Source organism: Microcebus murinus, chromosome 15, assembly GCF_040939455.1.
Source record: "Microcebus murinus isolate Inina chromosome 15, M.murinus_Inina_mat1.0, whole genome shotgun sequence".
NCBI lineage: Eukaryota > Metazoa > Chordata > Mammalia > Primates > Cheirogaleidae > Microcebus > Microcebus murinus.
The window spans coordinates 24,070,226-24,082,764 of record NC_134118.1 but is presented as its reverse complement, the minus strand read 5'-3'; the positions used below and the strand labels follow the sequence as shown (position 1 = coordinate 24,082,764).

The following is a 12,539-nucleotide window of genomic DNA, read 5'->3' as shown; positions in this document are numbered from 1 at the left end:
TATTTATAAAGGTAGGCATGAGATGTGGTGGGATCACAGGGATAGTGCAGTAACCTGGGGCTAGCATTATAGGAGCTAGGACCATTGCCACGTCCAAAGGTGACAAGCAAGGAAGTAGCTATCAGAATCCATTAAGAGAGAGTCTTATAGAGCAAGACACCTTGAAAGGACCCATGATTTTTCACACAATGACCTCTAGATTGAGGTTCTCCTAGGAGGGAAAGAGCTAGAGTTTGAAAAGATACCTTAATCTCACTCAATTCTCTCCCTCTCATCTCTGCCTGGGATTTCTGTTGGCCAAATCCAGCTAGAAAGCAGAGGACATGGGGGCTTTCTCATGTTTACCCAAATCAGCCATCTGTAGCCAGAGCAGGATAAAGAAGGATGGACAACACATCTATGGTGACAAACAGAAGATACCCAATACACATAGTGAGCAGATGGCAGAGCTATAAAGTGAAAACATATCTTGCATCCTCAAAATTCCATTGCTTTTAATCACTGTGTTAGTCATCAGAAATAGGTAATGGTCAATCTAGTGATGGAACACAAACCCTGTATCAGGAAAAGAGCTGAGAAAGCTGGGACTTTCTAGCCTGAAGAAAAGAAAATGAGAGAGCATGTCTTGTGGGGCTGTCATATAAGAGAAATGCAGACGTCTTCTGCATTACAAAACAAAACCAAATATGCAGAAACTACAGGGAGGTTAGGTTTTGACTCCATGTAAGGACATTTCAGTAATTAATGCTGCCTCATATTGCTGGTCAGGAGTTGGATGATATCCAATATTCACGTTGTATTCCTAATACAAGATTATGTACAGCAGCATAGCCACTTGCAATTATGATGCGTGGCCCCATGAAACTCAAAGAAGGGACTATACATTATACTATGAATCTATAGCTTTATGGTGAAGTGCTTCACACGCTTTTCACTTATCACTGAGAATAGAGGAAAAGGGCTTAGATGGCAGTAAAATTTAGGTATTTAGATACCTACTCCCACAACCCTTTTCCTGTGAGTCACATGACACCCACAGTTGTCAAATGACCTGCCCAAGTTAGTGGCAGAGGCATAACTAAAACCAAGATTGTTTTTAAACTCTATTTGAATATTCTTGTCAATAAAGTTAAACAAATCTGAATAGTGTTTTAAAGATGTGTAAGTAGCTACTAAGTGCTGTAGATTACCTAATAGAGCAAATTGTATCACACACTTGCACTTGCACTTAAAACCGCCTGCCATTTGTCTCCAAAGACTACTTCAAACTTCTCAACTCTTCTTGAATCTCTAAAATGGTTCCCTGTATTTAATCTCAAGTAACCTCCTTTTGATAATTAAAATTATTGTACGATCTATCTGTACTCACTGCCCACATTTCCTAGCTTTTCATTCGCTCAACTTTCATCTGACTAGTGTTTGACCTACTGTCTCATCAACATCGCCCTTGTCAAGATCACCTATGGCTTCCATCAAAGCTGCACTGAGGCCCAGGCAAAAGGGCCTTTGCCCTGGATTCTACACTGTAGAGAGCTCATTTGGGCTTCTCTCCAATGAGGTTCTCTTCATAAGGCAGGGAGTCTGCCAGGCCAAGACAGTAGGCTCATTAGAGCCCATGACCTTCCTTCTTGTCATTGCTCCTGAAATGTTTTAAGTATGAAATCTGGAATGATTTAAGTATGAAATATCCAATTTCCTTAAGTACTAAGGAAAGTTTGACAGGTGATATCTCTGACATTTCACATTGGCACTTCTTGGTTTATTTTTATTGTGAAGGTACAACCTCAGTCTTTCAAATGTACATTTTGGCTTTTGATTACTATCTTTCAAATTTTTTTTAGAACAATTTTTGTGAAACCATGAATAAGTCAAAAATTCATGTTATTTTCAAATATGACTTCCATCATGGAACCAATGCACCACAGAGAGCTCGTAATATCAATGAAGAGTTTAGGAAGAATGTGGCCAATGAATGCACAGTACAAGGATGGCTTGAGAAGTTCTATTCTGGTGATTTTAATTTTGAAACTGAGCCACATGGGTGACCTGAGACCAAAGTGGATAATGATGAACTGAAAGCTGAAGTGGAAGAGAAACCAGATCAACCCACACATGAATTAGCAGCAAGGTTTGACATTACTGTTCCAACAATATTGGACCATGTGAAACAAATCAGCAAGGTAAAGAAGCTGGATGGATGAGTGCCACATTGTATTAAACAAGCATCAGAAGAGAAATCGTTTCGAAGCTTGCCTTTCTTTGCTGTCATGACAGAAAAGTGAACCATTTCTACACTGTATTGTTTGTTATATGTGATGAAAAATGAATTCTTTTTGACATTCGCAAACATTCAGGACAATGGTTAGATAAAGATGAAGTGTTGAAACACAGTCCAAAACTGAATATTCATCAAAAAAAACTAACAGTGTCTGTTTGTTGGTCCAGCTCTGGTATGCTTCATGAAACCCAATCAATCTATTACAGCGGATGTCTACTGCAACCAACTGGATGAAATGCTTATGATTAAGCAGCAGAGATTGGTAAAAAGAGACAGGCCAAAACTCTTGTAAGACAAGGCTGAACCACATGTTGCACAAACAATGCTGCTCAAACTACAGAGGCTGGACTTGGAAACTCTCTGTCATCCACTATATTCATCAGACCTTGCAACAACTGCCTGCCTACCACTTCTTCCAGGCTTTGGACCACTTCTTGCAAGGAAACATAGTCAATTCTCAACACACTGTGGAAAAGGCCTCTTGTAATTTCATCACCACTCACTTTCCAGGCTTTTCTTCTGCTGCCATAAACAAGCTACCATTAAGATGACAAAACTGTGTCGATAGTTTAGGCACGTATTTTGATTAATTTTACTGCTTCTTGTTTGAGATATAATAAACTAACTTTGATTCTAAATTGGACATTTCATATTTAATAACATAATAGAACCAAGGCTTTTTCAGACTAGTAGGACTTTTCCCAATATCCATTGCACTAGGGATTGACCAAGGGAGGAAAGAAGGACTATTTGCAGAGGATATGAATGGTGCCTGATGGGGAAGGTAAGGATTTCTACACCTATCCAATCAAAACTCCTAATGATGTGGGGAAGGGATCTGGGTAGGAATAGAAGACCAGACCAGTGGCCAGGCAGGGATTTGTGGCTAGCAGAATTCTAAATTTAAAGCTGACTTTCCAGGTCACTTTTTTCCTCTAGCTTCTTTCAAAATTTTCTTTGTCTTTGGTTTTCTGCAGTTGAATATGACACTCCTGAGTGTAAATTTTTGTTATTTATCTTTCTTGGTGTTCTCTGAGGTTCCTGTATCTGTAGTTAGGTCTATCATTAATTTTAAGAAATTCTCAGTAATTATTGCTTCAAATATTTCTTAAGTTTCTTTCTCTTTCTTCCCCTTCTGGTATTTTTCATTACATATATGTTATCCCTTTTACAATTGTCCCACAGTTCTTGGCTATTCTGTTCTGTCTTTTTCATTCTTTTTCTGTCTTTGAAATTCAGGTTTGGAAATTTTTATTGCCATTTTGTCAAGTTCACTGATTCTTTCTTGGTCATGTCCAGTCAATTGATGCATCCATTAAAGGCATTCTTCACTTCCATTATAGTGTTTTCAATGTCCAGCATTTCCTTCTGATTCTTTATTAAAGCTCCCAGGCCATTCCTTTTCATCTCAGTTTCTTTGACTATGCCCTCCCTGCATTGGACTTCATCCTTCTGGTCATCTTTTCTCAGTCTCTTTTGCTAACTCACCCATTTTTACTTGCTGTTAACTGTTAACCTGTCTTCAGAGCTCTGCCACAGCCTCCTCCTCTAGGGCTATATTCCCTCCCTGAACAATATAATTCATGCTTAAGGGTCAATTACCACTTACTAACCATGTGTCCCTGGGCAAGTAACATGATCCTTATGAGTCTCAGTTTTCTCATTTTGAAAAAGTGATAATAATAGCATTATCTGAATTTTTTTGAGGGTTGAATAAAATAATCACTTTCTCATCAACTAGAAAGTCAATTCTATGAAGACAGGGATTTTGTCAGAATTTTGGTCAATTCTACGAAGGCAGGGATTCATTCACTACAGTATCCTCAGTACTTTGAATAAGTGCATGGTACATAGTTTAATCTGTATTTGTCAAATGAATGAATGAATTTCTGGAAGAGTGACTGGTGAGCACTACATACTTCTTGTCCTAACAGAGGATTCCCCATAATTGGGTTACTAGTATAACCTGATTATGGACAAATAACATTATGCTTGTAATACAACCCAGCTTTTATCAACTCTGTGCTTCATGTTAATATCAGAGAGGTAAGAAGGAGTCTGGGTTTATTTCTCTGTCTCTAAGGACCCTAGTCTCAATTTAGCAAACTCTTATAGAACTTAGATAATCCCTGAAGCTTGTGCTGTAGCTCAGGAACATGACAGAGGTCAAGCTCTCGAAACTGTGTGATTGTCAAGCCCTGTGCAGGCTCAGAGATGAGGGCCTGATGGTACGGCGGCCCAGCTGTCACAAGTGGAGGCAAGCAGAGGCTGGGAGCCAAAGGGTTTACCACCATTTTTGTAAAATTCATTCTGTAGGAAGAGGCAACTGTGGATACAAAAAATGTGAGCCTTGTTGGCATTTCAAAAAAGACAGAGAAGGTCTAAGTTCTCAGAGTGATACACTGAAAAATACCAATTTGGGAAAGAGATCCACTACGAACAGAAACTTCCAATTCTAATTTGTCCTGCTTTGATAGGTGCTTGTGGCTGTGCTCTATGTCTTCTCTGGTTCGTTCAGTTTTATGATGACCCCAACAACCACCCATGCATAAGCATCAGTGAGAAGGAATACATCACATCCTCCCTCGACCACCAGGTAGAACACAGTGCTCCACACTGGCATCTCCCAGATTCTGCTCCACACTAAACATGTTCCGACTTGTCCTCATGTGCTAATGATTAATGAATTCCTTTCTTTCCAGGTCAGCTCAAGTAGACAATCTCTGCCTATCAAGGCTATGCTTAAGTCACTTCCAGTCTGGGCTATTACCCTTAGTAATTTTGCTTATTCCTGGACAAAAAACACCATGCTTATATACACCCCAACTTTTATCAACTCCGTACTTCATGTCAATATAAGAGAGGTAAGTATACCGTCTGTTCTCTTTTCAACTTTATGAAGGACTCTGGGTTCATTTTTCTGTCTCAAATGAACCCAGTGTCAGCCCTTGCCCATCCCTTACACTGTCTGGTGAGAGCTCTTTACCTGGACACTCACTGTTCCTGATTTTTATGTGAACATTGCCCGGAACAAAAGGTGTTGACATAGACAGTGTCTGGCACTCCGACAACAGTCCACGTGTACCCATGTTTCCACACATTCTCTTATCTCCCATTCGCTGTATGACTGCCCTGTGTGTTACTTAAGGCTCAGCACCACCAATCCCTACAGAGATTGGGATCCTTCTCTGAAAACCACTTAGCCAGATCCTGGCCTTCTGTTCAGCTCTTACCAATCTTCTCTCCAGGGTAAGGCAATGAGTCTGGGCTATGAACCCAGGAGTCAGGTCTTGCTTTGGAGGGATGGGTACACAACTTGCTTATCTGACGTAGAGAATCATTAATGCTTAGAAATTCCTGTTTGATACTATAATAACCTCACAAGACTTCTTTAGAAATGGAGTCTAGGTATCCTGCTTTGTGGCTTTCTGTAACAAATTCCCAGTAAACCAGCCTAGGTATCATCATAACAATGAGGTCACATAAACTGTCTCCAACTTAATTTTATCTTCCATGAGGCCATGGAGTTATTGCAAGGATTAATGGCAGCTGGTCCATGGAAAGCACCATATGCATGTTTGCAATTGTATCATTATCCTCTCTCTCGTTTTCCCCAGGGCCAGTATTTCCCATTCCCTATGTAGTCTTCTTCTCTATTACGCAATGCTTTCAGGTTTCATGATGCTAAAAGTAGAAAACTTGAGAGTTTATGACAAATGTTAGTGATCTCGCGATTTTTTTCCTTCTTTTGGTTTGTGTGGCCCCAGCAGTAATTCTGGCATTGTATGTTGATGATTTCCTGGAAAGTACACATTTTCGATACTGAATTTCAGTGTAGGGATTATTCCCATTGTATTCACTCACAGAATAATATTTCCTTTTCAGAATGGGCTGCTGTCTGCCCTTCCATATTTGTTTGCCTGGATCTGTGGTATCCTAGCAGGTGAGATATCAGACTTCTTCCTGACCAGGAATATTTTCAGCATAATTGCCATCCGGAAACTCTTCACCACACTAGGTAAGTAACAGCTAGAACATTCAAGCACTTGGGGGATACTTCACCTCCATCTTCAGGATGCACCTGACTGTTTTGTCTGAATCTCTCCCCAGGATTTCTCCTTCCTGCAATCTTCAGTGCATGCCTGCCTTACCTGACTTCCAACTTCCATAGCACTGTCATTTTCCTGATCCTTGCTAGTGCAACAAGCAGCTTTTCCTTGGGTGGAGTACTTATAAATCCCTTGGATATCGCTCCCAGGTAGGGTTTTGAAAAAATTTATTTACTTTTAATTGACAAATAAAGTAAGTGCTGTATATATTTATTTTATAGATACTTCATGGAATTGCTAAACTCGAGTTCATTCACATTTGTATTACTTCACATGCTTATCATTTTTGGTGGTGAGAACACTGAAATCTACTATCTTCAGAATTTTTAAGACTCCAGTACATTGTTATTAACTATAGTGACCAAGTTGTACAATAGATCTCTCAAACTTAATCCTCATGTATAACTGACATTTTGTATCCTCTGACCAACATCCTCCCTCCCTGAGTCCACCCCTCTCCCCTGCCACCAGTATCTGGTAATCAGTATTCTACTTTCCACTTCTATGAGTTCAACTTTTTTAGATTCCACTTGTAAATGAGTTCATGCAGCATTTGTCTTTCTATGCCTGGCTTATTGCACTTAATATAATGTCTTCCAGGTTCATCATGTTGTCACAAATGACAGGATTTCTTTCTTTTATAGGCTGAATAGTATTCCACTGCATATATTTGCCATTTTCTTTATCTATTTATCTGTTAATGGACACTTAGGTTGATTCCGTATCTTAGCTATTGTAAGCAATGCTGCAATGAACATGGGAGTGCAGATTATCTCCTTGACATACTGAGTTCATTTCCTTTGGATATATACCCAGTAGTGGAATTGCTGAATCATACGGTAGTTCTATTTTTAATTTTTTTCAGGAACCTCCATATTGTTTTCCATAATGGCTGTACTAATTTATATTTCCACCAATACTGTGCAAATGTTCCCTTTTCTCCACATCCTCACCAACACTTATCTTTTGTCTTTTTGATAACAGCCATTCTAAATTGAGGAAATATCTCACTGTGGTTTTCATTTACATTTCTCTGATGATTAGTGGTATTGAGCATTTTTTTCATATGCCTTTTGGTCATCTGTACATCTTCTTTTAAAAAATGTACAGCTAGGCACAGTGGCTCACGTCTGTAATCCTAGCACTCTGGGAGGCCAAGGCAAGAGGATTGCTTGAGCTCAAGAGTTAGAGACCAGCCTGAGCAAGAGCAAGACCCTGTCTCTACTGAAAATAGAAAAATTAGCCAGGTGTCATGGCATGCACCTGTAATCCCAGTTACTTGGGAAGCTGAGGCAAGAGGATTGCTTGAGCCCAGGAGTTTGAGGTTGCAGTAAGCTATGATTATGCCACTGCACTCTACCCAGGGTGACAGAGCAAGACTCTGTCTCAAAACCACAACAACAAAAAGAAATGTTTATTAAAGTCCTTTGCTCATTTTTTAATTGCATTATTTATTTTCTTGCTCTCAAGTTGTTTGAGTTCCTTATATATTTTGGGTATCAACTTCTTATCAGCTGTATGATTTGCAAATATTTTCTCTGATTCTGTAGGTTGTCTCTTCATAGTATTGTTTGTTACTTTGCCTGTGCAGAAATTTTTTATTTTGGTGTAATTCCAGTTTTCTACTTATGCTTTTGTTGCCTATGCCTTTATGGTTCTATCCAAAAAAAAATCATTGCCCATACCAATGTAACAGAGCTTTTCTCCTAAATTTTCTTCTAGTAGTTTTGTAGTTTTCAGTCTTATGTTTAGGTCTTTAATCTACTTTGAGTAAATTTTAGTATGTGGTGTGAGATAAGGGTCTAATTCCATTCTTCTGCATTGGATATCCAGTTGTCCCAACACCATTTATTGAAGAGACTGTCCTTTTCCTATTGTGTGCTCTTAGCACCTTTGTCAAAAATCAATTTACCATAAATGTGTGGACTTATTTCTAAGTTCTCTATTCTCTTCCCTTGGTCCATGTGCCTGTTTTTATGATAGTATTGTGCTGTTTTGATTGTTATCACTTTGAAGTATATTTTAAAACCAGGTGGTATAATGCCTCCAGTTTTTTTCTTTTTGCTCAAGACTGCTTGGCTATTCAGGATCTTGTCTTTTGTGGTTCTGTACAAATTTTAAGATTTTTTTCTATTTCTGTGAAAAATATTATTAGAATTTTGATAAGGTTTGCATTGAATCTATAGATTGCTTTGGGTAGTGCATTCTAACAATATTCATTTTTCTATCCATGAACATAGGATATCCTTCCATTTATTTGTGTCTTTTTCAATTTCTTTCATCAATGTTTTATGGTTTTCCGCACACAGGTCTTTCACCTACTCAGTTAAATTTATTCCTAAGTATTTTATTTTTCTTGTAGCTATTGTAAATAGGATTAATTTCTTGATTTCTTTTTTTTTTTTTTTTGATAATTGTTACCAGTTACTGGGTAGGGTTTTTAAAAATTTCTTTCTTTCTTGAATCCAAGCTCTCAAAAGTATTTTAAGATTTCAATTATTTATAGTTCATAGCCAGCAGGCCAAAAGTTCTGCAGAAGTATCTATATAAGTCCAACATAATCACTAATCATTATTTACCTAATGATATATACAGATGTAGGTACCTATTATAGACATGTGGAGAGTATGGCTCAATGTTTAGAAGAACAGTTTCTAAAATTAGATTGGTGAACTTCAATATCAGCAGGACTATTTGCCTTAAGCAAATTACTTACTTTCTCAGTGCTGGTTTCCTCATGTGTAAAATTGGGGTAATGGGAGAATGCTTACCTCACAGAATTATTAAGAGGATTAAATAAGTTAATGTAGTTCAAGTACATATAATAGCACCTAGCATATTTTAACAAACACTAAATAAGGGTTAGCTACTCCATAACTATTGCTATTATATACATGTCTACATATTATTAGTTCTCATGACAACCCATCAATCAGTCACATTTATCTTACAACTAAGTGAAGATCAGAGGCTAAATTTTCAGCTCAAAATTTCGCCATTTGTTTAAAATCTTACCTACAATTTTAATCCAGATTTGCTTGGCACAAAACTTTTGCTCTTTTCAGTATGTTATGCCTTCTTTAGAGATGTAATAAGTGTGGCTAACAGAAGCAGTTCTGTCCTTTGCACAACTCAGGGGACACTATTCATATTGTATTATACTTTGTGGGGCTAGCACTCCTTGGAGAACATAAATCCAAAATCAACAGAATTCTCTGAAGTTTTGTAAAGTAGTGGAGTAGAAAGGCAAAATCAACCAAGAATATTTCATTTTGTTACAATTCTGTAAAGAATCTTTCCACCAGATCTACACAATGTGAGTGCTAGAGTAATGAGGACATGCATCTGTTTCAATTCTAAGATCTACCTTAAAAACGCCTGCAGGTGTTCCAATTATCTGGAATTGTATAAAGACATAAAAGGATTATTTGATATAGAACGTACAATACCAACTGAATCATATTCACTTTTAAAAAACATAAAAACTAACACTTATATATACAAGGGCTGTCCTTAAAGTATCCAGCCATTGTTAAAATAATGAGAACAGTTACATGGTTAGATATTTTCCAGACAGCCCTCATACATGAATAGATATAGTCATAAAATTATAGATAGCTACCATTTATTGGGTGCTTTTTATATGCTTGGTGTGCCCCAATGTAAGTGAGATAATATTATCCACATAGTGTGAATGAGGAAACAAAAGACCAGGGAAACAACTTTGTGTAAAATCACATAATTAGTAATAAGTAGAGAGAGGGTTTACACCCGGACATGTCTGCATTCAAAGCTAACTAGCTGTAGTCACTCTCTCACTAGTGCTATTTGCCAGCACCTAGTTAGTAGGATATGAAATATCTCAGCTAGCAATGGTTTGATAACATCTGACTTTGCCTGAGTTGCACCATTCCAACTGGCCCAAATTCCATACTAGCCAGTTAATTTTCTACAATCAGAGTGAGTATTCTAATATACAATTTTAAGAAAATTCTTAGTCTCTTAAGCTAGTTCATCCTCTATTTTTAGGGCATATATGTGTTATGTATCAACCTTATCAATTTGTGTTAAACTGTTTTTTCTTAATGAGATGGGGACAAAACTTAATTAACTAAGAATGTTCCTAATTATAAACCTCTTTTGCCTGTTAAAAAGAATTCCCTTAGAAGATAAAATGTCTAAATTATCCTCTTAGGGGAATTCGGTCTTTGCTAGAACAGAAGAATGGGTAAAGGGATCACATTTGTTTGAACAGAACAGAGGTGGCAAGAAAGAAGGTCTGGAAGAACGAAGAGAAGTCACACAGATGTGATTTTGTAAGAATATTTTTTGAGAAATGAGATTGAGTGAGACAGAGAAGGCCTGGGAATGTAGTGGCTGCCATTTCTTTGGGGGTTATCAAGAGAGGAAAAGAACAGAAGATTCTTAAGATGCTCTGTGATGCATTAACAAGGCACTCCCATCCCCTTGGCATTCTTAAAGGGAGGGTGCAATAAAAATTTTAATTGCTTTTAATTATTTCTGACTGATGCATGTATTGTACACCCTTGAATTTCCCTTGATATGAGACTGAACCATAGCACAGATATCTGAATTTTGTTTAAGTTTTACTCACTCATATTACACCAAAGTATAAAATCAAAAAAATTGAAAGTCTACTATAGTGGATATTAAACTTGCAAAATGCTTTTGCACCATGGGCTGTTGTAGCTGAAGAATAAGCAATTTTAGAGTTTAGTCCAGGAAACTGTCTTGCATTAAAGCAACTTCAGAGTTGTTTTGATTTCCCATATCAAATAGTCACTGTTAGGAGTTTGGGTGCTGTGAGGGGTAAGGGCATAAAAAGTGCTCACCTGGCTACCTGGAGAAGTGGTAAACTTCTCCATCCTGTGGACATATAATTTCGGAGGAACTGTCCATGGCACTCAGGATTCTTGACACTGAGAATTCTGTTTATATCTCTGATCATGTAATAAAAGCACCTCTTTTAGTAAAAATAGATGAAATAATATCCCAACAGCCGCAGCATGTTCTAAGGGCTTTTGAATCTGTGAAGAGAGCAATTATTAAAATGTTACAAATAAAAAAATAAATGAAAGGATAAATACAAAGAAAATCACACCTAAATACATCATAGTAAAACTGCTAATAACCAGTAGGGGCAAAGGAGAGAAAGAGAGAGAGAGAGCGAGAAAGAGAGAGAGAGTGAGAGAGAGAGAGAGAGAGCAAGCACTGTTTAAGAAAATAGTATCACAGAAAAGGCTCCTTTGTTTCCAAAGAAGCAATAATAAGACTGACAGCTGCCTTCTCAATAGAAACAATGAAAACCAGAAGCCAATGGATTGATATTTCTAAAATGCAAAAAAGAAAATCACTGTTAACCTAGAAGTCCTTCAAGAATTAAGGTAAAATAAGGAACTAAAGGCTTTTATGTAAGGCCACAAAGTGGTGCAAAGGACACTGGAAACTAAGAAGGGGAGAAGGCGAGAAGGGGGAGGAGGATGAAAACTTTACCTATTGGGTACAGTGTACACTATTCTGGTGATTGGCACACTAAAAGCCCTGACTTCAGCATTATACAATTCATCCATGTAAAAATAACACTTGTACCCCCTAATATTTTGAAATAAAAATTATATTTTAAAAAGAAATAAAGTAAAATATTTTTAAAATATAAAAATAATACTATCTTATAGGGTGTAGAATATACGTGAATTAAAATGCACTACTAACTGGATAATCATATTTCTACCTAAGGTCTACAATATTTTTAGAAACCCATGAAAATGTTTTAATTTATTTTAAAATTGGAAGAGAAAAAACAAACTCTTACATGGAAGAAAATATCTTTTTGCCCCCTCAGGAAACTCAGTGAGAAGAAAATATCTTAATGTGTAATGTTAATGTATTTGTCTTTATACCAGAGAAGTCATAAAATAAAATTTTTAATATTTTTAATATATGCCCTTCATAAGGGGGTCATGAAGAAAAAAGTGACAAAGGCTCATAAAAGTCATAAGGGGCCCCAATTCCCACCTAAATTCCAGGGGTTCTATTGCTAAAATGAAAAAGGGAATAATGAATACTGGGGACAATTTACAGTTTCTGCCACAGTCTGTACTTGTGGCTGTCAGAACCATATATGTTCTTCT

General features: G+C 37.3%; 1 protein-coding gene across 5 annotated transcripts in view; it reads left to right on the top strand.

Moving 5' to 3' along the window:
- SLC17A1 (solute carrier family 17 member 1) overlaps positions 1–12,539 on the top strand; it is a 69,447-nt gene that overhangs the window by 32,030 nt on the left and 24,878 nt on the right. For all 5 annotated transcript variants that reach the window (XM_076010509.1, XM_076010508.1, XM_076010510.1 and 2 more), the window contains 4 exons: positions 4,756–4,874; positions 4,981–5,142; positions 6,164–6,296; positions 6,389–6,536. In XM_076010509.1, the coding sequence (XP_075866624.1) occupies positions 4,756–4,874; positions 4,981–5,142; positions 6,164–6,296; positions 6,389–6,536 (562 nt within the window). The remainder of the gene's footprint in view (positions 1–4,755; positions 4,875–4,980; positions 5,143–6,163; positions 6,297–6,388; positions 6,537–12,539) is intronic.